Source organism: Pseudorca crassidens, chromosome 1 (genome assembly GCF_039906515.1).
Source record: "Pseudorca crassidens isolate mPseCra1 chromosome 1, mPseCra1.hap1, whole genome shotgun sequence".
NCBI lineage: Eukaryota > Metazoa > Chordata > Mammalia > Artiodactyla > Delphinidae > Pseudorca > Pseudorca crassidens.
This window is the reverse complement of record NC_090296.1, coordinates 85,819,681-85,842,269: the sequence shown is the minus strand read 5'-3', so window position 1 is coordinate 85,842,269 and position 22,589 is coordinate 85,819,681. Positions and strand designations below refer to the sequence as shown.

General features: G+C 51.2%; 1 protein-coding gene across 1 annotated transcript in view; it reads left to right on the top strand.

Moving 5' to 3' along the window:
• PLA2G4E (phospholipase A2 group IVE) overlaps positions 1-22,589 on the top strand; it is a 45,606-nt gene that overhangs the window by 5,614 nt on the left and 17,403 nt on the right. The window contains exons 2-13 of the mRNA XM_067744211.1: positions 853-925; positions 6,505-6,641; positions 10,236-10,367; positions 11,406-11,446; positions 13,365-13,407; positions 13,911-13,971; positions 14,617-14,777; positions 14,868-14,954; positions 15,343-15,380; positions 17,250-17,385; positions 18,698-18,834; positions 21,159-21,381. Of these exons, the coding sequence (XP_067600312.1) occupies positions 853-925; positions 6,505-6,641; positions 10,236-10,367; positions 11,406-11,446; positions 13,365-13,407; positions 13,911-13,971; positions 14,617-14,777; positions 14,868-14,954; positions 15,343-15,380; positions 17,250-17,385; positions 18,698-18,834; positions 21,159-21,381 (1,269 nt within the window). The remainder of the gene's footprint in view (positions 1-852; positions 926-6,504; positions 6,642-10,235; positions 10,368-11,405; positions 11,447-13,364; positions 13,408-13,910; positions 13,972-14,616; positions 14,778-14,867; positions 14,955-15,342; positions 15,381-17,249; positions 17,386-18,697; positions 18,835-21,158; positions 21,382-22,589) is intronic.

The window sequence follows — 22,589 nt, the reverse complement described above, 5'->3', positions numbered from 1 at the left end:
GTTTTTAATTTTTATTTATTTTTTTGTCTGCGTTGCGTCTTCGTTGCTGCACACGGGCTTTTTCTAGTTGTGGCGAGCGGGGGCTGCTCTTCGTTGCAGTGCGCAGGCTTCTCACTGCCATGGCTTCTGTTGTTGTGGAGCATGGGCTCTAGGCGCCCAGGCTTCAGTAATTGCAGCACACGGGCTTCAGTAGTTGGGGCTCACAGGCTGTAGAGCGCAGGCTCGGTAGTTGTGGCGCATGGACTTAGTTGCTCCACGGCATGTGGGATCTTCCCGGACCAGGGCTCGAACCTGTGTCCCCTGCATTGGCAGGCAGATTTTTAACCTGCGCCACCAGGGAAGTCCCCCAATATTATTTTAAATACAGAAGAATTGCATCTTCTTGGAAGGGTAGAAAGTGATTCTAGTAACATGGAGTGGACGATGTGGAGTAAAGGGTTCCAGTTCAGAGGCCTCTATAAATGTCGTTGGGTGGGTTGGAGGAGTCCGATGGTGTCTGCCATGGGCGTGGGCTGGGAGTGGACAGTAAAAAGACTTGTCTAAGCCTGGGTAAAATGCTCAGGAAAAGGGCTTCCAATTCCCAGATCCAAACAAGCAAGACAGGGACGGAACAGGCATGAAGCTGTCCCTCTTCCCGGGTGTGCTGGCTCAGAGTGGGGTGAGGACAAAGCCCCTCACGTCCATAGCCTCGGGCCGCCTGGGGACCAGAAGCAGCCTCCAGAGCCCAGAAACACCGATGGACAGTGGGGAGGTTGCTTGAGCCTGGGCAGTGGGAGCCTGTGCTGCTCTCTCCATCAAGGCCACCTGCCACAATCGCCCAAAGAGTGAGTCCACTGTCCTCTCAATCCACAGGAGGAGCTGTCTCCATGCCACCTGCTGACAGTGAGGGTCATCCGGATGAAAAACGTCCAACAGGCTGACGTGGGTAAGTATCCCCCTCCCTCTTCCCTCCTTCTTCTCTGCATCTGGGGCCAGGATGGAGACAGGCCCCGGGGGAGAAATGGTCAGGTGTGGCTGTGTGTGTGTGCGCGCGCGCGCGCATGAGTGTGTGTGTGTGTGTGTGTGTGTGTGTGTGTGTGTGTGTGTGCACGCTCTATGTTCAAGTTGTATTACAGACTTTGGGGTTTGTATCATTTTCCCAGGCCCCTCCCTCTAGCTGCACCCTTGGCATGACCGGCCCCTGCATTCGGCCTCCTCCAACGGCTCACTTCGCTCTCTCCTCCCCACTCTCCCCTCCCTAGGATCCGTTCCAGGAGTAGCTTCTCCCACACTGGGCACTCCTTGTCTCTGCATGAGTTTACGGCCTGTTAGGGGTGGCAGGGAAGGAAGGGCCCTTGAGTACCATGGAGCCAGCTGCCGGCCAGCCCCAGTGCCCTTCTCAGGACCTGGATCTCAAACGGGTTCTACAGTGCATGCCGGGTGCCCCATAGCGCCGAGTTCCTCAGTTCAGGCCATGGATGTGGTTTGACTCACCAGGGCTCTTTGTGCAGTGTCTTCTTGCAACTTTAACGTCCCTTTCATCCCAGCCCCTGCTGCATTCCCAGACCACGGGGGCCCAGGGAAGTCTTTGGCTTCAGGAAGAAATGAAGGCATCTGGGTGGGCAGAACAAAAGCCCCTCCCTATGCTGCCCTCATCTCCCCCCACCCCATCCAGTGAGGAAGCTTGGCCCTCAAGGAGGAGAAAGCTCTGTGTCAAGGCCCATGGCTGAGGGGGTCCCCACTCACTGGTGACCACACAGGAATCGCCCAAGGGCTCCAGTTTCCCCAAAGCTCTGTTATACTGCCCTCACCCCAGGATTCAATTAGCCTGGGAGAGCCGTGATACATGGGGAGGTGTCTATGCCCAAAGCAATTATAGAGTAGTAATAGAGGACGACATTCTCATCTTGTCACCACAGAATTTAGAACTGGAGGACACTGAAAGCTGGGAGTAGCTGAGGAAAGCTGCTTTGAGGGGACAGGGTGTGAGCATCCAGAGGCCTGGGGAGCCCAGTCTGAGGGAGAGGAGCTGCGTCCCCCCGAGCCCCTGCTGGGGGCCAGCTGGGGCCAGACATCCAAACATCATTCATCTTCCGCACAACCTGAAGGCAGGGCTGTGGGGCCCATTTCGCACATTGAGGATTAATTGCCGAAAGCAGAATCAGTGTTTGATGCCAGGTCTGGACCGCTGGGGGTTAAGGGAGACAAGCCAGGAGAAGGAGGTCAGGGCCGTTCAGAGGGTTGACAGGAATCTAAGTGATGGGCACCTGAGCTCTTGAGGAAGGGATTGCATGACTTCCCGAGGGCTTATATGCAGATGGTGCAGGAGCACAGGTGGGAGAGGCTGACAGACCTTCCGGGAAGCTGTCGCTGCAACACTGCAGTGTAAGGATGAGTGTGGAGGGTGGAGGAAGGAGGGCCCTGGAGCCCCAGAGAGAACAAAGGGATCAGGCAGCATTCAGACTGGGCCCCTGGGAGGGTGAGTGTCCAGAGCCCATGCCGGGGGAGCAATTGCAGCCAGCATCATTTGGGGCCTGGCTCTGTCACAAGACCAGCCAGAGGGCCACGGACTTCTTGGGCTTCTCGGGACCTCTCAGGCCACCAGTGAGTGACCTGAGGGGCCTGGAAGTGTCCGCTGGACCCAGGACCTGCCTGCCTCTTCTGCCTTTCCTGCCGTGCCAGCGTGGGTTATCAGACACCTCAGCCCATTTCCCTCAGGGACGGCCACAGCTCTCGCATGCCGGCAGCTGCCTCGCCTGCCTCAGCTCCTCTGGAGGCGTATCTGTCCCAGCCCTGTGTGTCATGCGGGCCTCACACTCGCACGGCGTGTCTACACCTGTGCGCTCAGACCTTCCCCCGCGTCCAGGGCCCTTCCTTTTGTCTTCTCCCTGCTACACCCGTCACCTACAAGCCCTAGAGGAGGGGGTGGGATGGGGAACAGGAACCAGAGAAACAGGCTGAGGTCTGCTCCACCACCCTCCTCTCCCCCTTTCCCCCACACGCCTCTGGCACACAGGCTGCCCTTCGGGGACACCCTGGCCCCTTTGGGAACCCCTTTTTATGTTTTCCTCATTTCCCTAAAGAACAGCGTCCGGGGGCAGCCATGGTGTCTGGGGGTGTCAGCAGCCCAGGTCACGTGTCTGGATCCACAGTTGTCACAGGCTGGGATCTGTTGCTGCCTCACCTGGGTTGAGTCTATCCTAACCTCTTGCAGGTCCTGGGTTACCCTTGCCCCACATTGTGCCTTCCAGCTTGGATCAAAAACAAGCTCCTCTCTGGTTCAGTCCTGTAATGAGTGCCTGAGTTTCTAAGATTTCCAGGAGGCTGAAAGGGATGAGATTCAGGGATGAGATTCAGGGGTGACTGCCCCATCAAGGAGCACACCACCCAGCCCTGCACCAGAGCTGGGAGAAAATCAGCCTGGAAATCTCCCCGCTGTCAAGAGTTTTTACTCCTCTTGGGAAAATAAACTCAAACCAGCACTCCCAGGGGGTGTGAGGCAGGTGTCTCTAAGGTATTAGGAAGACAATGTTCTTGACATCTATAGAGATCATTGAGTCATCTTGGCCACCCACATTCTGGGAAAAGAGACATGTCATTCTGATGACCAAGCCCTCTGTCACTTCATGAAGAACAAGGATTAGAACCTATCTGTGCTTAGGAAATTCCCTGAAGTCCCTGAAATTCTCAGAATTGGGTCATCCTTGCTTAACGACTCTTCATTGCCAGCTCGATGGTCACTGCCTTACAGTCAGTTCATTATGCCTATGCCCCAGATCGTCATCTGGGTCCAGCGGCTACCTCATCATCCCTCCTTCCCCAGGATTATCCCCTCTTGGGCTTCACTCTCCTTCCCAACCTTGTTGGGGAGGAGGTGGAACGGCTCCCTACGAAAGGACTGGGAAATAAATTAATGCTTGACATGTGGGTGTCTGATCAATCCTGGCTCTTCCAGGAGTCTTTTTATCTTAATTAGAGATTTAAGCCTTCGGCCAAAATACCTGAAACTTTATTTAGTGGATTTAATGGGACAATTTTAGGCATGGACTGATGATAGGAAAGGGATGTTAGAGGGAAATGGGCCTTTACAGGGTCCTTCAAATCATGCTAAGCAAGTGAGTGTAGGCCTGGTGGGTCCCTGCCTGCAGGCTCCTTGTGTACAGGAGGCAGACCAGCAGGAGGTGCCCCAGAGCCCAGGAAAAGCCAAGGGAGGGATCCAGGAGGACTAAGCAGGTCCCCAGGGAGTCTCTCTCTGAGCAGAGCCATTAAACGTGCCTATCTATATCTGTGGTGACTCAGCCCAGAATTTCTTGGGTACTGATACAGCCCAATAGCAGGAAGTTGGGCTTTTCTATCATTCATTTATTCAACAAATATCTAGCGGTGCCAACATGGGTTTCCTGAGCTTCCCAGGGTGCAGTGGGAGGTGGAGACAGATGCACCGACCTGCCATTGCAGTGAACTGTAGCCAGTGCTCCATCGGGAGGAGAGCAGAGGGCCCTGGGCTACAAGGGGCACCTGGCCCAGACTTGGAGGTTCAGACGAGGCTTCCAGAGGAGGTCTCTTCTGCAACCTGAAGGGGCTAACCAAGGAAGGGTGGCGTGAAGGAGGAACAGAAGGGTGTTCATTGCAAGATGGCATGGCCTTTGAGACCTACAAGGGACTGGGTTTGGCTGGAGTCTGGAGTGTGAGTGGTGGCACGTGTGTGAGTGTTTACGTGCGTGCATGTGTGCACGCACCTCTGTGTGTGTATGTGTGTGTGTGTGTTTGGGGGCAGGGAAGGGGCTGGGGTGGTAGGGAAGATGGAAAGATGAAGCTGAGGCTGGGGAAGTGGGAGGGGCATCCATGCTGAATGGGTGGGACTCCTTTCTGAAGGCATATGGGAGCCGCTAAAGGATCTTAAACTGGAGAGTGACATGGTCAGATGGGACAAGAGCCCTCTGGTTTCTCTAAAGAGAAAAGATCAGGGTGGGGCAGGACAGAAGACAGGGCATCCATTGGGGCAGTGGCAGCAGAGATGAAGGTGGCTTGTACCAAGGCAGTGGCCATGCAAGTAGGGAGAAGTGGACAGGCTGGAGAGCTCCAAGGAGTTAAGTCGACTCAAGGTGAGAGTCAAGGGCGATATTTGGTGTCTAGTCAGGACACCTGAGTTGACGGTGAGGAAGAACAGGTTGGGTGTGGAAGGAAAGATAGGGATGATGTCATCATTTTCTTTTGATTCTGTTGGGTTTGGGTCATTCTTTGTGTTTGGATTAATGATGATTATGACATTTAAAGGACAGGGTCATCTCACCTCTATTCAGTGGGAGGAAGGCCATGAATTCCAATTCATTGAATGGTGAGCCCTCACAGATTAACCAGACAGCGGGGATGAAATCAGAAACTAGGGATGCTTGTGATGCAAACCATGGTTATTAAGTCTGATAAAGTTCTCAGTATAGAGACAATATAGGACTAAGTCAGTCTGGGGAGTGGGTCACCTCTGGTTCCACTCTCACAGGACATTATTAATTATAATTAGGAGGTAGTTTGGATGAGTCTCGCATCCCTGCCCAGCTTTACTATCTAGAAGACTCTCTGACACTGGAAACTGTATTGACGGTTCCCGTTCTCTATGAATTGGGTGGGTACCCTGGGAATGACCGAAGAAGAGTGACAAGGGCAATCGTGGCACCTCTTCCTCCCTCCTCCCAGGTAGAATGGAGGGAAGGAGCTGGGCTGGGCTGCCATTTTTCACTGTATGCCTTCTGCTGCTCCAAACAGAAGACCCAGGAGGCCTTCTTTCACTTCAGGAGGGCCTGTTGAGGTCACAGCCTTTGTCCTTCTCCAGAGCACTTACAGCATCATCACAGTTGCGTTGTTCTTTCAAATGAAAAATAGAGTATGTGGTCTTAGATGTGAGGGTTTCTTGGGTCACACACCCCATGTGGGGAGACCAGCAGAGATATGAAAAGCCCGTCGGGGTGTATCTGAGACGTTAGTCATGTGTGGATGGTAGTCCCGGCCCCTAGATCCTGCTGAATAGCTTGTTCCACTCAAGCCCTTCCCCGCTGGGGCCCTCTAGGCTGACTCCCAGCCGATGGTGTCCCTTCTAATCCTTGCTGCTCCTCAGCTCAGAGGAAGAGCTGGGCCCTACTGTGGTTTCCCTGGTGCCCTGGGCTAAGGCAAGAGATAAACTGGACCCTTGGGGGCTAGTCCTCCAGATCTTCCCCTGGCAGAGGGAAAACTGTGCAACTGTACCTTGTCCCAAACCAACAGGTGTTTGCTCAGAGAGCCAGGGTGCTGCTGAGAAGAGCCAGAGGCCATCTGTGTCCACGAGAACAGTCAGTGGGACCTGGGTCCCCTCTGTGAAACCTCTAGCCTGCAGTCCATGACCTTCTCAGGGTTCTGGGACAAAGGTCTCTGGAGAGTCAGAGCCATGAGTCAGGAGGGGACCAGAAGCTGGCTTCTGCCTCCACACTCTCTCCTCTCTGGACCTGGGTTGACTCCTCACCCTCCCCTCCCACCCTTGTCTTCCTCGGACAGTAAGCCAGACAGACTGCTTTGTGAGCCTCTGGCTGCCCACAAGCTCTCCTAAGAGGCTGAGGACTAGGACCATCTCCAACTGCCGAAACCCAGAGTGGAATGAAAGCTTCAAGTTCCAGATCCAGACCCGGGTGAAGGTGAGACGTGGGGGACAGCACCTGCCTGCCCTGCTTGCTATTCCCCTCCTTCCCTGCTTGTCCTTCTCTTTGATCATGTGCCCTTCTTATGACTATTTGTTTTTCTTTCTTTTTTTAAATTAATTTTTATTGGAGTACACTTGCTTTACAATGTTGTGTTAGTTTCTTGCTGTACAGCAAAGTGAATCAGTTATACGTATACACATATCCCCTCTTTTTTAGATTTCCTTCCCACTTAGGTCACCACAGAGCACTTGAGTAGAGTTCCCTGTGCTATACAGTAGGTTCTCATTAATTATCTATTTTATCTATAGTAGTGTATATATGTCAGTCCCAATTTCCCATTTCATCCCACCCGCCTTTCCCCCTTAGTAACCATAAGTTTTTTCTCTACATCTGTGACTCTATTTTTTCTTTGCAAATAAGTTCATCTCTACTGTTTTTCTAGATTCCACGTATGAGTGATAGTAAATGATATTTGTTTTTCTCTTTGACTTCACTCTGTTTGACAGTTTCTAGGTCCATCCACATCTCTGCATATGGCACTATTTCATTCCTTTTTATGGCTGAGTAATATTCCATTGTATATATGTACCACATCTTTTTTATCCATTCCTCTGTCGATGGACATTTAGGCTGTTTCCATGTCCTGGCTATCATAAATAGTGCTGCAATGAACATTGGGGTGAATGCATCCTTTCGAATTATAGTTTTCTCTGGATATATACCTAGGAATGGGATTGCTAGGTCATATAGTAGCTCTATTTTTAGTTTTTTAAAGAACCTCCATACTGTTCTCCATAGTGGCTGTACCAATTCACATTCCCACCGACAGTGTAGGAGGGTTCCCCTTTCTCCACACCCTCTCCAACATTTATTGTTTGTAGATTTTTGATGATGGCTATTCCGACTGGTGTGAAATGATACCTCATTGCAGTTTTGATTTGCATTTCTCTAATAATTAGTGATGTTGAGCACTTTTTCGTGTGCTTTTTGGCCATCTCTATGTCTTCTTTGGAGAAATGTCTATTTAGATCTTCTGCCCATTTTTTGATTGGGTTGTTTAGTTTTTCAGTTTTTTTTTTTGGTTTTTTTCTTTTTTTTTTTATTGAGCTGCATGAGCAGTTGGTATATTTTGGAAATTAATTCCTTGTCAATTGCTTCATTTGCAAATATTTTCTCCCATTCTGAAGGTTGTATTTTCGTTTTATTTATGGTTTCCTTTGCTGTGCAAAAGGTTTTAAGTTTAATTAGGCCCCATTTGTTTATTTTTGTTTTTATTTTCATTACTCTAGGTGGTGGATTGAAAAATATCTTGCTGTGATTTATGTCAGAGAATGTTCTGCCTACATTTTCCTCCAAGAGTTTTATAGTATCCAGACTTAGGTCTTTAATCCATTTTGAGTTTATTTTTGTGTATGGTGTTAGGGAGTGTTCTAACTTCATTCTTTTGCATGTAGCTGTCCAGTTGTCCCAGCCCCAGTTATTGAAGAGACTGTCTTTTCTCCATTGTATATTCTTGCCTCTTTTGTCATAGATTAGGTGGCCATAAGTGCATGGGTTTATCTCTGGACTTTCTATCCTGTTCCATTGATCTATATTTCTGTTTTTGTGCCAGTACCATACTGTTTTGATTACTGTGACTTTGTAGTATAATGACTATTTGTATTTTTTTAAATAAATTTATTTATTTATTTATTATTTTGGCTTCATTTGGTCCTCGTTGCTGTGTGCAGGCTTTCTCTAGTTGCAGCGAGTGGGGGCTACACTTCATTACGGTGTGCAGGCTTCTCATTGCGGTGGTTTCTCTTGTTGCAGAGCATGGGCTCTAGGCATGCAGACTTCAGTAGTTGTGGCACGTGGGCTCAGTGGTTGTGGCTTGCGGGCTCTGGAGCGCAGGCTCAGTAGTTGCGGCACACGGGCTTAACTGCTCCATGGCATGTGGGATCTTCTCAGACCAGGGATCGAACCTGTGTCCCCTGCATTGGGAGGCAGATTCTTAACCACTGCATCACCGGGGAAGTCCCTATTTGTCTTTCTTTCTACCGACTTCTTGTCCTCCTATCGACCTATCTGTCTCCCCACTCACCCACTCCTTCCTTCTGCCTGTCTCACGCTTGTCCCTCTAGGCATACTCATCCTTCTATCCTCTTTCCTGTCTCTCTTGTCCTACCTAATTGTCACTGGAACTGGATGTCTCCTGCCCCAAAATAGAGTGTGTTTCCAGTATCTTCCAGAACATACTCCAAGCAGGAGCATATAGAGAAGAGCCATTCTACTCACTAGGCCCAAGACCAGTCTAATTCCGGCCAGAGGGCTTTCTCTATCTTAAATCCTTTTTAGATGGCTTTATTATTTCAAATTCCTTGGGTGTGTGTTCTTCATTTGTTGAGTTGCTGTTTCATGGTATTTGTCTTCTTCAGATATACGGTGACTCTAAGTTGAGCTCACATCTCCTGAGGGAGAATCCTCTCTTGAACATCCTGAGTTGCGACAGCTTCATCAGGGTGGCCTTAAGACAAGCTTGGCCTCATCATGGAGGCATCAAACCCAGTCTTGAGGCATTTGAGGCTTGACAGCTCCATCAAGCTTACTGCTTTCATATTTTAGGGATGCTTCTCCGTTCCGAGTTAATGACTTATCCTTTTTGTTTTCAAGAAGGGCTTTATATTTATTGTTTTAAAAATATCTTTTCTATCATATATATGGTTTTTGGTGAGAAAGGGGGATTTCAGTTTGGGCTCAGCCTACGATCTTGAAAACAGAATTCGTGTTTCTTTTGTCTGAAGATTTATGGGGCTGCTGGGTTGGTTCAGGGACACACCTGGTTTCTAGTCATTACAAAGTCAACAGATCTCATTCAGCTGGGAACCCCCAGAACCACCTCATGCCCACTAGATAGGAACCAAAGAGGCAAACCCAGCCCCAACCTACATCTCTCAGGATCCTTGGAAAAAGTGGCCTCAGAGGCCAATCCATGTCACCTAAAATCATTGACCTTAGAGTTCAGCCAGACGACAGGGTAACTGCTCCATCCTTGACATACAGCTTTGGGACCATCCATGAGACCTCTTTAGGGGCTGATGAGCCAAAGCATAGAGTTCCAATACGTCATCCCAACCCAATCAAACCCTCTATAATCTTTGCCACATCACTCCCCTGGAGTGTGAAGATGTTAGCTTCCCTTAGCTCGGTTTTCTAGTGCCAAAGAAACTGTCTTCAGCTCCTGGGTCCCAATGCTGGATACATTCTATGTCTTGACAGGGGTCTTCTCTGCTGTGCCCTTCCATCTCTCCCCCAGGTGAAATGAAATCCCTCACACTTCACAAGCCCCTGCCAAGCTTGCAAAAGAGCAAAATTTCCCAGTAGGAGAATCAGAGAAGAAGGGCAGGAAGGCTTCAGAGAGTTGCAAAGAAGGGAATAGACACTTTCCTCTCTTAATTCATGTCCCTACAGATGTCCCTCACACCTGAGCTGTGCTGGCTCCCATCCCTCAGACCCACCTCCTCACTAGGACTGAGGTCAGGCCGCTCATCCTGGGAATGGGTTGATGCAACCTTGGTAACCAGACTTGAACCCTCCGTTCTCCCCTAGAACGTGCTAGAGCTGAGCGTCTGTGATGACGACACGTTGACACCAGATGACCATTTCTTGACAGTTCTCTATGACCTCACCAAGCTCTGCTTCCGAGAGAAAACCCACGTGAAGTTCCCACTCAACAGAGAGGTGAGTGCAGGTGCCCCAGCCCTCAGCCTCCTGCTTCACGAGGGGCAGCTGGTTATTCCTATGATGCTGTTCTATGGGATCCTCTCTCTGTAGCCAGGTCAGGAGAAGATAGCACTGCTGTTCAAATCCCAGCGCTTTGGCTTACTATCAATAGCTCTGTGACCCTGCAGAAATTGCTTCATTCCTCTGAGTTCTGTTACCTCGTCTATACAATAGTGATAGTAAGACCTACCACACAGGGTCACTGTGAGGCTTAAATAAGAATACATAATTAAGGCATCTAGCACTGTTCACAGTACAAAATGGAGACAGAATACGTGTTGATTCCCTTTCTTTCCTCAGAGTCCTGCTTCTGGGATGGTCCCAGGGGACAGAGGACAGATAAGGATAAAGGAGTGCAAATCTGCAAATCAGAGAAAGGCAGAGCTGAAAAGGCCCAGGATGTTATCAATTCATTCAACAAGTATTTGAATGCCCTATGGGCCAGGCACTGTGCCGTGCACGGGCGACACCTCAGGGACAAGCATCCCTGCCCTCACCTGGCTTATACTCTGTGGGGAAATTAAGGTCCAGTGAGGGAGGTCATGACTTCCTGAAGTTACACAGCAAGAGATGCAAAGCAGTAGCTGAAGGAAGGGGCTCCTAGCCTTCAGAGTTGAGCTTGCTGGGGGCAATATCTCCCTTGCCCCAGGCCCTGAGCCCCTTGGAGAAGAAGGGGAGCAATGGAAGCTGGAGGGAGAGGATGAAAGGAAAATGTTCTGGGGCAGAGAGATTTACCTGCTGGGTCTAGGGGTCAACTCCACACCCTGACCCTCCCCTGGGTGGTCAGTGATGTTCCTGATATCAAAGACTTGGGGACAGAGGGAGGCAGAGGGGACAAAAAGAGCCAGGAGCAGCTGCCCCCACGCCAAGACAGCAGGACAGCCCTGTGCGAAGGACAGGGGCAGGTCCGCAGGGTCTCCTGGGATGGCACAGGATCCTGGTCTGCAGAGAGGCGTAGACACAGCTCACAACTGCAGTCCCTTCCTCCCCCTGCAGGGCATGGAGGAGCTGGAGGTGGAGTTCCTGCTGGAGGAGAGGTGAGTAGGACCCAACCCCCCAGGATTCCACCAAGGTCCTGACCCCAAAGCAGCTTCTGGGCACAGGCATTGTACAGCTGGGTCCTCCTTTCTGCAGTTCCCCACCCCCACTTCTACTCCCGCCCTTGACGCTCCTCACTGTGCATCAGAATCACTTGGGAACTTCTAAATCCCATAGGTGCCTGGGCCCCACCCCTTCTCATCCAGGTCTACTGATGTCAGTATTGCTTTAAAGATCTAGTACTCTGGCCAAATCACCTGCCTCAGCTCCCCAGCATTTCTGAGAGTGGCCTCTGGGAAGACTTCCTGCCACCATGGGGATGGGGCCTTCTTGAGGCCACGCTAAAAAGAAGTCAGGACCAAGGCGTCTCCTCCTGGACCCAGGACTGTTAGAACAAACTCCCCCAAACCTGGCCTGAAGCAGAGGCCATGCCCCTCTGCAGTCAACTCTGGAACCAAGTCAAGGGGAGGCTCAGGACAGAGATGTGGGGTTATTTCTCATCATGTCCAATTAAGAAAAAGATCCAGGGTCCTGGAGGTATGACTGTGCCGTGGACTCAAGTGGAATTGGGTCACAGAGCTGGAGTGTGGGAAGAAGAGGACACAGAGAGAGAAAGGAGAGGAAAGGGTGGTGAGGGAGGGGAGTAGGGTTCCTGCCGGGAGGGGACAAGCCTGCCCTGGGGCAGCAGTGTGCCTTGTGATTGGGCAACCAACTTCTTAACCCTGGCAGAACTGAGTCCCCTGGACTTATTAACAGCCCAGGGACAGGGGGACAATGAGAGGCAGGAACAAGAACAAGAGGGCTTGTCAAATTCCACCCGGAGAATCCTCTGCATAGGGGGTCTTGGAACTATTTGAGGTGCCTCATTAAAATCAACTTAAATTAAAATTTAAATTAAATTTGACAAATTAAAATCAACTTTATTTGTTTCATATTAAAGAAAATCTGGGCTCTCTCCTTCAGTTCTTGGTTTGACAGGAATTTTAGGGGGAAAAACATTCCTTGGGTGAATTAGAAAGTGGCTTACAAAATGAAATACGTCAGCATTGGTAATCAGAGTTGATATGGAAACACAGTCATCTTGGGCTTAATTTTGACAAGGGAGGCTGTGGACTCCCCTAGGCGAATTGTAACCTTGGAGGCTTTCTCAGCTTTGTAACACAAGGACATTTCACACTCACCAGGCCCCTCTCTAGCTGGGTCAAAACTATTTGTTAAATGCACAAATTAAATAGGATGAGTCCGTTTTGCTACCAGAACTGTTTACATTTGCTCGAGATGGTGGGCTCTGGCCTTTTCTTGCAACCTGTTTATCCTCATAACTCCATGCAGTTGCATCTGGTTGGACATAAAGAACAGCTATCCTTTAAGGAAGAAAAAGAAAAGAAACTCTTCTACTCCCTCTAACTTCTAAATCTTTTTTTTTTCTGGACATTCTGTTTAAAATGTATGCCAGTTTTCTCCTTGACGATCTGCAGATCTAAGGTTTCTTAAGGCAATATTTCTCACAAGGATTAAGAAGGCTCTGCTATCTCCTTACTGACCCTACGTAGGCTGACCCTTTGTCACCCTTGTGAGAAATCAGTCAAGAATGATATGACTTAGAGAATAGACTTGTGGTTGCCAAGGGGAAGAGGGGGTAGAGGAGGGTTGGATTGGGAATTTGGAATTAGCAAGTGCAAACTATTGTATATAGGATGGATAAACAACAAGGTCCTACTGTATAGCACAGGGAACTATATTCAATATCCTGTGATAAACCATACTGGAAAAGAATATGAAAAAGAATGTATATAACTGAGTCACTTTGCTGCACAGTAGAAATTAACACAATGTTGTAAATCAACTATACTTCAGTAAAATAAATTTTTAGAAAGAACGATATGACTGACCAGGAGTTCTCATTTTGTTTTTCAGCCCCTCTCCACCTGAGAGTCTCATCACGAATGGCGTGCTGGTGGTAATTGTCCTTCCAGGCGCCTGTGGCTCCAGAGGCCGCCTGTGGCTGCTGCTCTTGGGAACAGAACTGTGGGAGGGAAAACCAGGCCCAACTTGGGCCCTTGTCCCAGAGCCCGCTAGGAGTCAGACTAACTGAAGCCAGACAAAGGGAGTGCGGGCAGTGGTGGGGGCAGCAGCTGGGCTCCTGCTCCTGGGGAGGAAACACCTGGACCAGCATCCCATCTCCCAAAACGATGACCTCAGCAACCTCCCTAACAAAGCACCCACTGTCAGAATCGGTCTCGTCCCATTTTCCCCCAACTCCAATCTCTCTATAAGCACAAGTTCAGAATGAAAAAGATTTTCATAATTAGGCTGTTGGTACAGCCATTTCAATTAGATGCATCTAAAGCCTCAGGATTCAAGGAAATCTCTCCCCCGAAAATCAGTCTTTGGGAGTTTGTGGCCTGGTAGAGCATCCCCGGAAGCTTGTGCTCAAAATGACCTCCCCTTCCTTTGTTTCAGTCTCGACAAATGTCCTGCCTGGAGGTTCATGCAGAATCCAGGAGACAGAAGAATAGGAAAGGTGAGCCCTTTGACTACCTCTGCCTGCTGGGGGGTGGGGAGGACAGTGCCACTTCCCAACCCTGTCAACACCAGAGTTGGCTGCTCCATGGCTGCCCTGGGCTCCATGGGGAACGCATTTTATAGCTGGCAGGGACCTAAGAGATCCGCAAATACGCGACTCTCCTTCTCACCACTCCACCCCATCCCCCCCATGCAAGGCTTCCAGCCCTGTCTGCAGAGAGGAGAGCGGCACAGCCCAACTGGCATGGGGGAGGGAGGGGGAAGGAAGAGGTTCTGCCCCCAAACTGGCAGCAAGGAGAGGGCCTGCTTTCAGTGCAGTGGGAAGGTAACTTCGGGGCACCTTGTGGAGGAGCAGAACCTAGGAGGACTAGTCCAGAAAACTCAGCCTCTCAGACCTCACACACACACACACACACACACACACACACACACACACACACACACACAAAAGCCTTGTAAAAACGCAGATTCCTGGGCCCCGCCTGGCCCTTCAGAATGAGACTCTCTGGGGCATTTTAACCAATGCCCTCGGTAATTCTAAACCCCTGTCCTGGGTACCTCCCCTAGGCCTTTTATTGGGCCGAGTTGGGGTAGGAAGTGGGAGGCTTCCCAGGGGTCTCAGCCCTCTTGTCCTCTCTTCCAGTGAAGGGCCTCCCGGTGACAGTGACGGAGTCCTTCGAGCACACCCAGCACATCTCACACTGCCTGGAGCCCTGCGGCCCAAACCCTGCCTGCTTCCACTACCCCAAGTACTTCCAGCCCCAGGTCCACGTGGAGGTGCCCAAGAGCCAGTGGAGCTCTGTGGTAGGAGGCTGCGACAGTAGGGGGTTAGGGGCTGGTTCAGACTCGAGTTGGGAGCAGCCCCTCCCCTCACGAAACGGCCCATCCTTCCAGCTTTGCTGCTGCAGTGCGTGCAAGAACGACCCTGTGTGCCTGTCCCTGGATTGCCTCCCTGACGGCCAGGCGGTGACCCTGCCTGTGGTGAGGGCCTGGGTCTGGGAAGGGGTCCCTGAGCAGCGTAACCTGGAGTGCCTGTGGAAGGGAGACGGGGACAGCCTGGGGAGCCCGGCGGGGAGCATGGCTTGTGGCGGGTCTCTCAGGCAGGGTACAGGAGTCTTGGGGGATAGAAGACTGCTGAGCTGCATTGTGGAGCCAAAGACAGGGTGTGGAAGCTGAGCCAGGTTGGGAGCGAGAGACGTCCAGAAGAGAACCTGTGTGCGCATGCGCGGGCGGGGCGCTGCATGCGCATGCGCTAAGTCAAGCGTCCCGGGGTGGGGGCGGGCACGGTGTGGTGAGTCTCCCCTTATTTGGTTGGGACCACTTGGCTCTGAGCTGTCATCCCTGACAAACTTCATCTTTCAATTCCCAGAACAAGAATTGTGAATTACACATGAAGTCTACACCCTGGTAAAGTGCCCTTTTTCGGTCTGTCCCTCTGACTTATTTATCTTTAGGGACTTAAAGTGGTATCTTGTTGTGGTGTTGATTTGCATTTCCCTGACGGCCAGGGACGTTGAGCATTTTTTCACAGGCTTATGGGCCATTTCTATATCTTCTTCGGAGAAATATCTATTCAAATCCTTTACCCATTTTTAAAGTGGGTGACTTGCCTTTTATTGTTAACTTGTAAAATTTCTTTGTATATTCTAGATACAAGCCCCTTGTCAGATATATGATTTCTAAATATTTTTCCTGTTCTGGAGATTGTCTTTCACATTCTTAATGGTGTTCTTTGAAGCACAGAAGTTTTCAATTTTGGTGAACTTCAGTGTATGTATATTTTTTTCTTTTGTCACTTGTGCTTCTGGTGACATATTTAAAAAACCATTGCCTAATCGAAGGTCATGAAGATTTACTCCCATGTTTTCTTTTAATAGTTTTATAGTTTTAGCTCTCAATTTGGGTCTATGATCAATTTTGAGTTAATTTGTATATACAGTGTGAAATAGGGGTCCAACTTCATTCTTTTGCATGTGGATATCCAGTTGTCACAGCATCATTTGGTGAAAAGACTGTTCTTTCCCCCTTTGAATTGTCCTGGCACCCTTGTTGAAAATCAAGTGACTGTAGTTTCCATTTACAATTTGATAGCTGTTTGTCCTTGGTCAAGTTATTAAGGCTCTCTAAACCTCAGTTTTTCTCACCTGTAAATTAGAGCAATACCAGGAGTACTGTCTATCATTGGGTTGCTTTGAGGATCCAGTGAGATAACACATGTGAAGAAATCAGTGATCTGCGAAGTGGGAAACTCAGAAAATATCAACAAATGTTATTATTATTGCTGTTTTATTATTCATTCCTTGTTGAGGCCAAGGGAAGATTTCCTCACAGCTGTGTCTGCAGGCCTATACCAGACATGAAGGAAACATAATGAGAGAGCTCCCAGGCCCTACCTTCAAGGAGATGTGACCTTTATAGTTACCAGGGTCACTAAGACTCAGGCTGGAAATTGTCAAGGTCCATTCTCCTGGAGTCACTGGGGAGGAGGGCCTTGGAATGCAAGGGGTGTTGATGGGCAGTGGGAGGAGGCTTAGAACCCAGACTATTCCTGGGCCCTGAGAGCCGATGGACCCTTCCAGGAAGTAGCAGGAGGTGAGGTTGGACAGATCAGGTGGGGGCTTGGATGCCAGGCCAGAAGCCTGGACTTGCTCACATCAGGGATGTGATAAAAAGAGGGCAAGCATTGGGCATGCTCTTCCTGCCCCACCCACCTTGCAGACCTGTGGGGGTGACAGGGTGAGATCAGGGATGTGAAGGGTTTTTGTCACACAGGATGATTTTTACTCTGGGAGCAGGAAAAGCTCACCAAGGAATATGAGCTCCATGAGAACAGGACCTTGTTTATCCAGCTCAGAAGAGCCCTACTGTAGAGCCTTATTCAGAGGGACTGGCCAAAAGGATCTCAGGGCCTCTTGTCACCCATGTCTGGCCTTGGGCTCTAGAAGGTGCCTGGGGGAAGGCTTTCAAGACTTTCCAGATCTCGTTGAAGAGGCAGAGGTTCAGTGAGTCCCTAATTGTGTTGAGTACCTGCTTACGGTCTACCAGCTAAGGCTTTGGGGCTTTACATTTGTTATCTCATTAAGTGCTGAAGACAGTGCCAGGAGTTAAGCACGATTAGCCCCATTTTACAGATGAGAAAGCAGGGGCCCAAGGTCACAAAGGTGATTCCTGGCAGAACCGGGCTTCAAGCCTAGGTCCAACTGACCCTAAAGCCATGTCTTCTCCATGGAGGTGGAGTCTACAGACCTGCTAAGCCAAGCTCCTCTGTCCCCACAGCTCCGAGGCACTGCACGTGCGGCTAGGCTTCAGCCTGTGCCAGGCAGAGCTGGAGTTCCTGCAGAAGCGGAGGGTGGTGGTGGCTGAGGCGCTGAAGCAGGTGTTGCAGCTGGAGGAGGACCTGCAGGCAGACGAGGTGGGTGAGCAGAGGTCCGCTCAGAGCCAGGCTTGTCCTTCGAACACTGTGCCTGCCAGCTGCCCCCTGCAGTCCCTCCCTTGCCCCAGGGCAGCCTCAGCACTGCCTTTCCTGGTGGCCCTTACTGCTGAGGTTCCAGGTGCCCAGGTGACTGGCTGTGCTGGATGTGATTCAGTTGTGTGTTCGCAAGGGGCAGGAAGGGCAGAGTAGAGAGAAAGGAAGGAGCCCCAGCTGCTGCTCCCCGTGCGCTAACAGATCCTGAGATGATGAATGATGTCTTATCTACACGGGACAATGTGGCATCCTTTCCCCAGCCAGGAAAACACTGGAAGCTCCACCACCACCCACATTCTACACACCTCCACCCAAAAGGCCCTGGGCCTTTCATTCTTCAATTCTCCCTTCCCATAAATGTATGCGCACGTGCGCACACACACACGCACACGCACACGCGCACACACACACAGAACGAACAGCAGTGGGGGGCTGGAGAGAGTCAGCTTCCTCACGCAGGGCCAGCTTCTGTGCACAGGTAGATGATGGTGCCTTTGCCAGAGCCCTCTGTCCCCTCCCTGGTAGGGGCTGAGGCTCACACTCCCCTGAGCAGCAGGTCAGCCCTCGGAGAGCCCGCACTTCAGAGGCCAACCACAGGTGTAGACAGAGACCTCGTCCCTGAGGAGGGCTGTGATGGGGCTTCGGCCGACAGTACATCTTACAGTCCCCACTCAGATGAAAACTGAGTGAGTCTTGGCAAAGACTCCACGCCTCACTCTCCCATCTATAGGGAAACACACTGAGGACATTTTAAACCTAAGTAAACCCAGAGGTGACAACTGTGCTCCTTCCCACATCAAAAATCCATTTACCCCTGCTTTTACACATATGGTCTATAGGGACCACATACCATGTGCCAGGCCTGAGCCTGACATCCAATCCCTCTACAGCAGGTGCTGATTTGCAGCCATTAGAGAATCACACGCTAGCTGGGCTCTTGAGCGAGCCACCCAGCCCTCTGGCCCCAGTTCATCATCTGTTAACTGAGAGCTAGATTAATAGTGCCAAGAACTCCTCCAGCCATGGCCTTCTAATTTACCAAGCCCGACACCGACCACTGGGTTTGGAACTAAGGTCCAGTTCTAGACCTACCAGGCGGCTTGACACTCTGTGAAAGGCAGTTTTCAGGTCACTCAGTCCCCACTCTCTGCTCTCTGTAGCCAGCTCTTCCTCTTCCACTGTTATTTCTAAGCTCCTGTCTCTCCAAGTCTTCCCCTACCCAGCATTGCCCCAGCAGTCTGCCTCCATGTGCCCCCAGGTCCCACTGATATCCATCATGGCCACTGGGGGTGGGACAAGATCCATGACTGCCATGTATGGCCACCTGCTGGGGCTGCAGAAGCTGAACATCCTGAACTGTGCCAGCTACATCACTGGCCTGTCAGGGGCCACCTGGTAAGGAGCGGGGGGCCACTGTCTGGTGAAGCCCAGAGCGAGCAGCCAACAGCCTGGCCGGCGGGCGGGGGTGGGGTCTCTGGTAAAGCTCATCCGCCCCAAGTAGAGTGACTCGTGACACCTGGGCAGCTCTACCCCTCACCACTGTGTGACCTTGGGAATGCAGTTGAACTTCTCTGAGTCTCATTTTCTGTATCTGTAAAGTGGGGATAGTAATAGCCCTGACCTCATGGGGTTGTTGTGAGATGCTCTCCCAGTACTGGGTACACCAGGGACACGTGTTGGTCATGACTCCATTACTGTGGCAGGGTCCCAGGAGCGTGGCAGCCAGTTATGAGTGAACCACTGGTGCCACTGGTGCATCTCCCCAGCAGCTGCCCTCTCTCAGACTGTGCCAGGTCTCCTGGGGTGGGTGGAGCTGGCCCGCTGCTCTGGCTGCCACGTTCCAGCCCACCCCCAGCCCTGCGTGCTCCCTCTGCCCTGCAGGCATCCTCGGGCTCCCATCCTCACTCTTGCTGGTGAGCAGGGAGGGTGAGCCCTTAGCTCCCCTGACAGGTGAGGCCAGCACGAGGCCGGCTTCTCCACAGGAGCCACGGCACCTGGGATTCACGATGCCGCTGGCGGCCCACAAAGATGTTGTAATTTCTTTTAAGTTCTTTAAAAGAAACCTAGGTTGAAGAAAGTGTTTTAATATATAGTAATATATCACTGTATTTGTCTTTATACAACAGTCATAGAAGATAATTTTTAATATTTTTATGGTGGAAGGGGCCCACCAAAGTCGTAATGCAGCCCTGGTCTAGGGTGACCCAGGCCTTGTGACTACCCACATCCTCTCAGCCAGGGCTGCATCTTATTCTGTGTGTAACTAGTGGGCCTCAGAGCCCTCAACGTCCCAAGCTGTGTCCCTCATCCTGGAGGGGCTCTGGGTAACTTTCATTTGAGGGGGTGGATGTGAGGAAAACCAAGGGTTCCTGGTGCACCAGAGGCCCCGAGGCTTCAGCCCAGGTGGGACAGAAGGATAGCTGACGATTACGGGCATTGCCTCTGCACGGAGCACTGGGGTGACTGCTTCCAATGGACTATCTCATTTCTTCTTCACAAGAAGACTATGAGGAAGATGTTGTCATTATGCTCATTTTACAGCTGGAGAAAGAAAGGAATTTGCCCAGGGTCACTCAGCTAATGAGCGGTAGAGCTGGGATTTCAACCCAGGCTGTCTGAGTCCAGGGCCCACATTCTTTTTTTTTGGGGGGGGGGAGGGGACCCACATTCTTAATCTCACCGATAAACCACTGCCCATGGGAAGTAGGTTAAGGAGATAAACTTGCTTGCACCAGGGTAGAGGGGCACCTGAATCCTCCTGGCCTACCTCTGGGCCAGGCAGGAAACTGGGAGGAACTCAGACCCAGCTGGGGTGGGGGTAGGGTGTCTCCTGGCCTGGGAAAGCACTGGGAAGGAATTTTGTAAAATCAAAATCAATCATTTGTAATGTTTTTTTAAAGCTTTTTAAAGGTATGAAAGTAACAGCGTGAACCTTATGGAGAGCAGGGTACTTTTTGTTGAAGAAAACTCCTGAAGGGAGAGGCCGCTGCTCAGACAGCTGTGCAGCTGTAGACCAGGTCCACTGTGGGGAGGGGGATTCCTGGGTGCTGTCCTGACCTAGACTGAGAAAAGCCGGGTCCAGGCCAAGCAGAGGCAGACAGAGGCAAAGACCCAGGGCTAGGGGGATATCTATCTTTGTTTTACTCCTCCCCACTGCCCACATAGAAGTTAAGAAGAAGAAGGGGAAGTAAGTCTTAGCTGGCATCACAATTATGGGAATTAATGTGGCAGAGTGAGAAGAGTCCAGGATTTGGAATCAGCAAAGCCTGGGGTCAAATGCTGGCCCCAGCACTTACTTCATGCCCGGTACTGTCCTAATCATTTTACATTGACTCATGTCATCTTCACAATAACGCTGTGAGGTAGGTACAGTTATCATCCTTCTCCCCAACCCACAGATGGGAAAACTGAGGTGAGGAGCAGTTAGGTACCTTGCCCAGATCCCATGGCTGGTGAGCGGCAGAGTCTGGTTTTGAACCCAGGAAGATCTGGGTCCAGAATCTTCACTGTTAAGCACTGTGCTCCACCTGGCACAGCAATCGTGACTTTGAGTAAGAATGTTCTCCCCTCCCTGACCGGGCCTCACCCCATTTCCTCCAGGCTCCTCTCCTGGCAGGTGAGGGTTTCCCATGACCTACCCACCTCCTTTCCTGCCAGGGTCCAGGGTCGATCTGGCCAGGGCTGGCTCAGCTCTCTCAGCCACGCCTGTCTCTCTCCAGGACCATGGCTACCTTGTACCGTGACCCTGACTGGTCCTCCAAAAACCTGGAGCTTGCCATCCTCGAGGCGCGGAGGCACGTAGTCAAGGACAAGACGCCCGCTCTGTTCCCAGATCAGCTCCTCAAATTCCGGGAGGAGCTGCAGCAGCGCAGGCAGGAAGGCTACAAAGTCACCTTCACAGACTTCTGGGGTCTGCTGGTCGAGACCTGTCTGGGGGACGAGGTAGGTGCTCAGCTTCCCCTGGGGCCCAGCCCGCCCGGGGCTGATGCCCAGCCCTCCGCCTTCACTGGGGCACCGGGAGGTACATCGCAGCAGGAGGGAGTTAGGTTAGACCTGCAGATGCACCCGTGGGCCTTAAGAAGCATGAGGCATCAGAACACATGATGCAGGCAGATGGTGGGATTGTCTTCCCGAGTCCCTTTGGAGTATGACTGAAACCCTCACATCAGGGGTGACTTAGGTGCAACCTTTCTGAGAGGCAGCGGGCCCTCTGAGAACCTGTGAGAGAAAATGGGGAGGGAGCCATCAGAGTGTGATGTAAGCCTGACCCCAAGTGGAGGAGAGAGGGAAGGAAAGGCCAGGTGGAAGCATCCTAGCCCACTGTGCGGTCTGAAAGGTCAGCACAGTGACCCTTGCAGAGTTCCCCAGCCAAATTGGCCATCAGAGGAGTCTGGCACCGCCCCCTCCCCTCCACCACAGTGGGCCTGCCTCAGGATCCCTGCCACGCTCAGTCATGGGCTGGGACCAGCCCAGTGGGAAGTGTGGCCTTAGAACAAACTCAGCCCTGGATTTCAGAGCACGGTAGCTGGGCCATCAGCCAATTACACTCCTGTAGTTGGAGGTCTGCTGGGCCCCTTCTCATGGCCACCACACGGAGGATGAGCCCAGTGAGGTTCCTTCCAGCTCTGATATCCAATGATCTGAGCAGTGTGTGCCCAAGAAGAGAAGCAGCCTGTGTTGGGACCCAGCTGCTGTGAGAGCCATGTGGGCCGTGGTAGGGCAGTGGGATCCCCATGGGATGCTGCCATCCCGGACATCAGGGTGAGCTCAGCTAACACATGGACCCTTCCGACTGCCCAGACCCCAGGGTGGAACCAACTTTGGCTGTTGCTTGACCCCAGAGTAGGGCTTCCCATCTAATTTCTATCCAGGCCTATGGCTGTCTGCCCCACTCCCAAAGGTGTCTGAAGAGTTCAGAATTCAAATCAGAACTTACTTCCAGAAGGAAGAGGGACAGCAAATTCTTTTCTAGTAGATCCCCTCTTCCAGAAAACACAGACAATTTGAGCAACCAAGGACAGACCAAACCTCATCTTCAACATTCATTCATTCCCCCATTCATTCTTTCAACAAAATTAAGTACCTCCTGCATGCCAGGAACTGTGCTAGACAGTGGGGATTCAAACGCGGGCACTGACAGCCTTTGATGG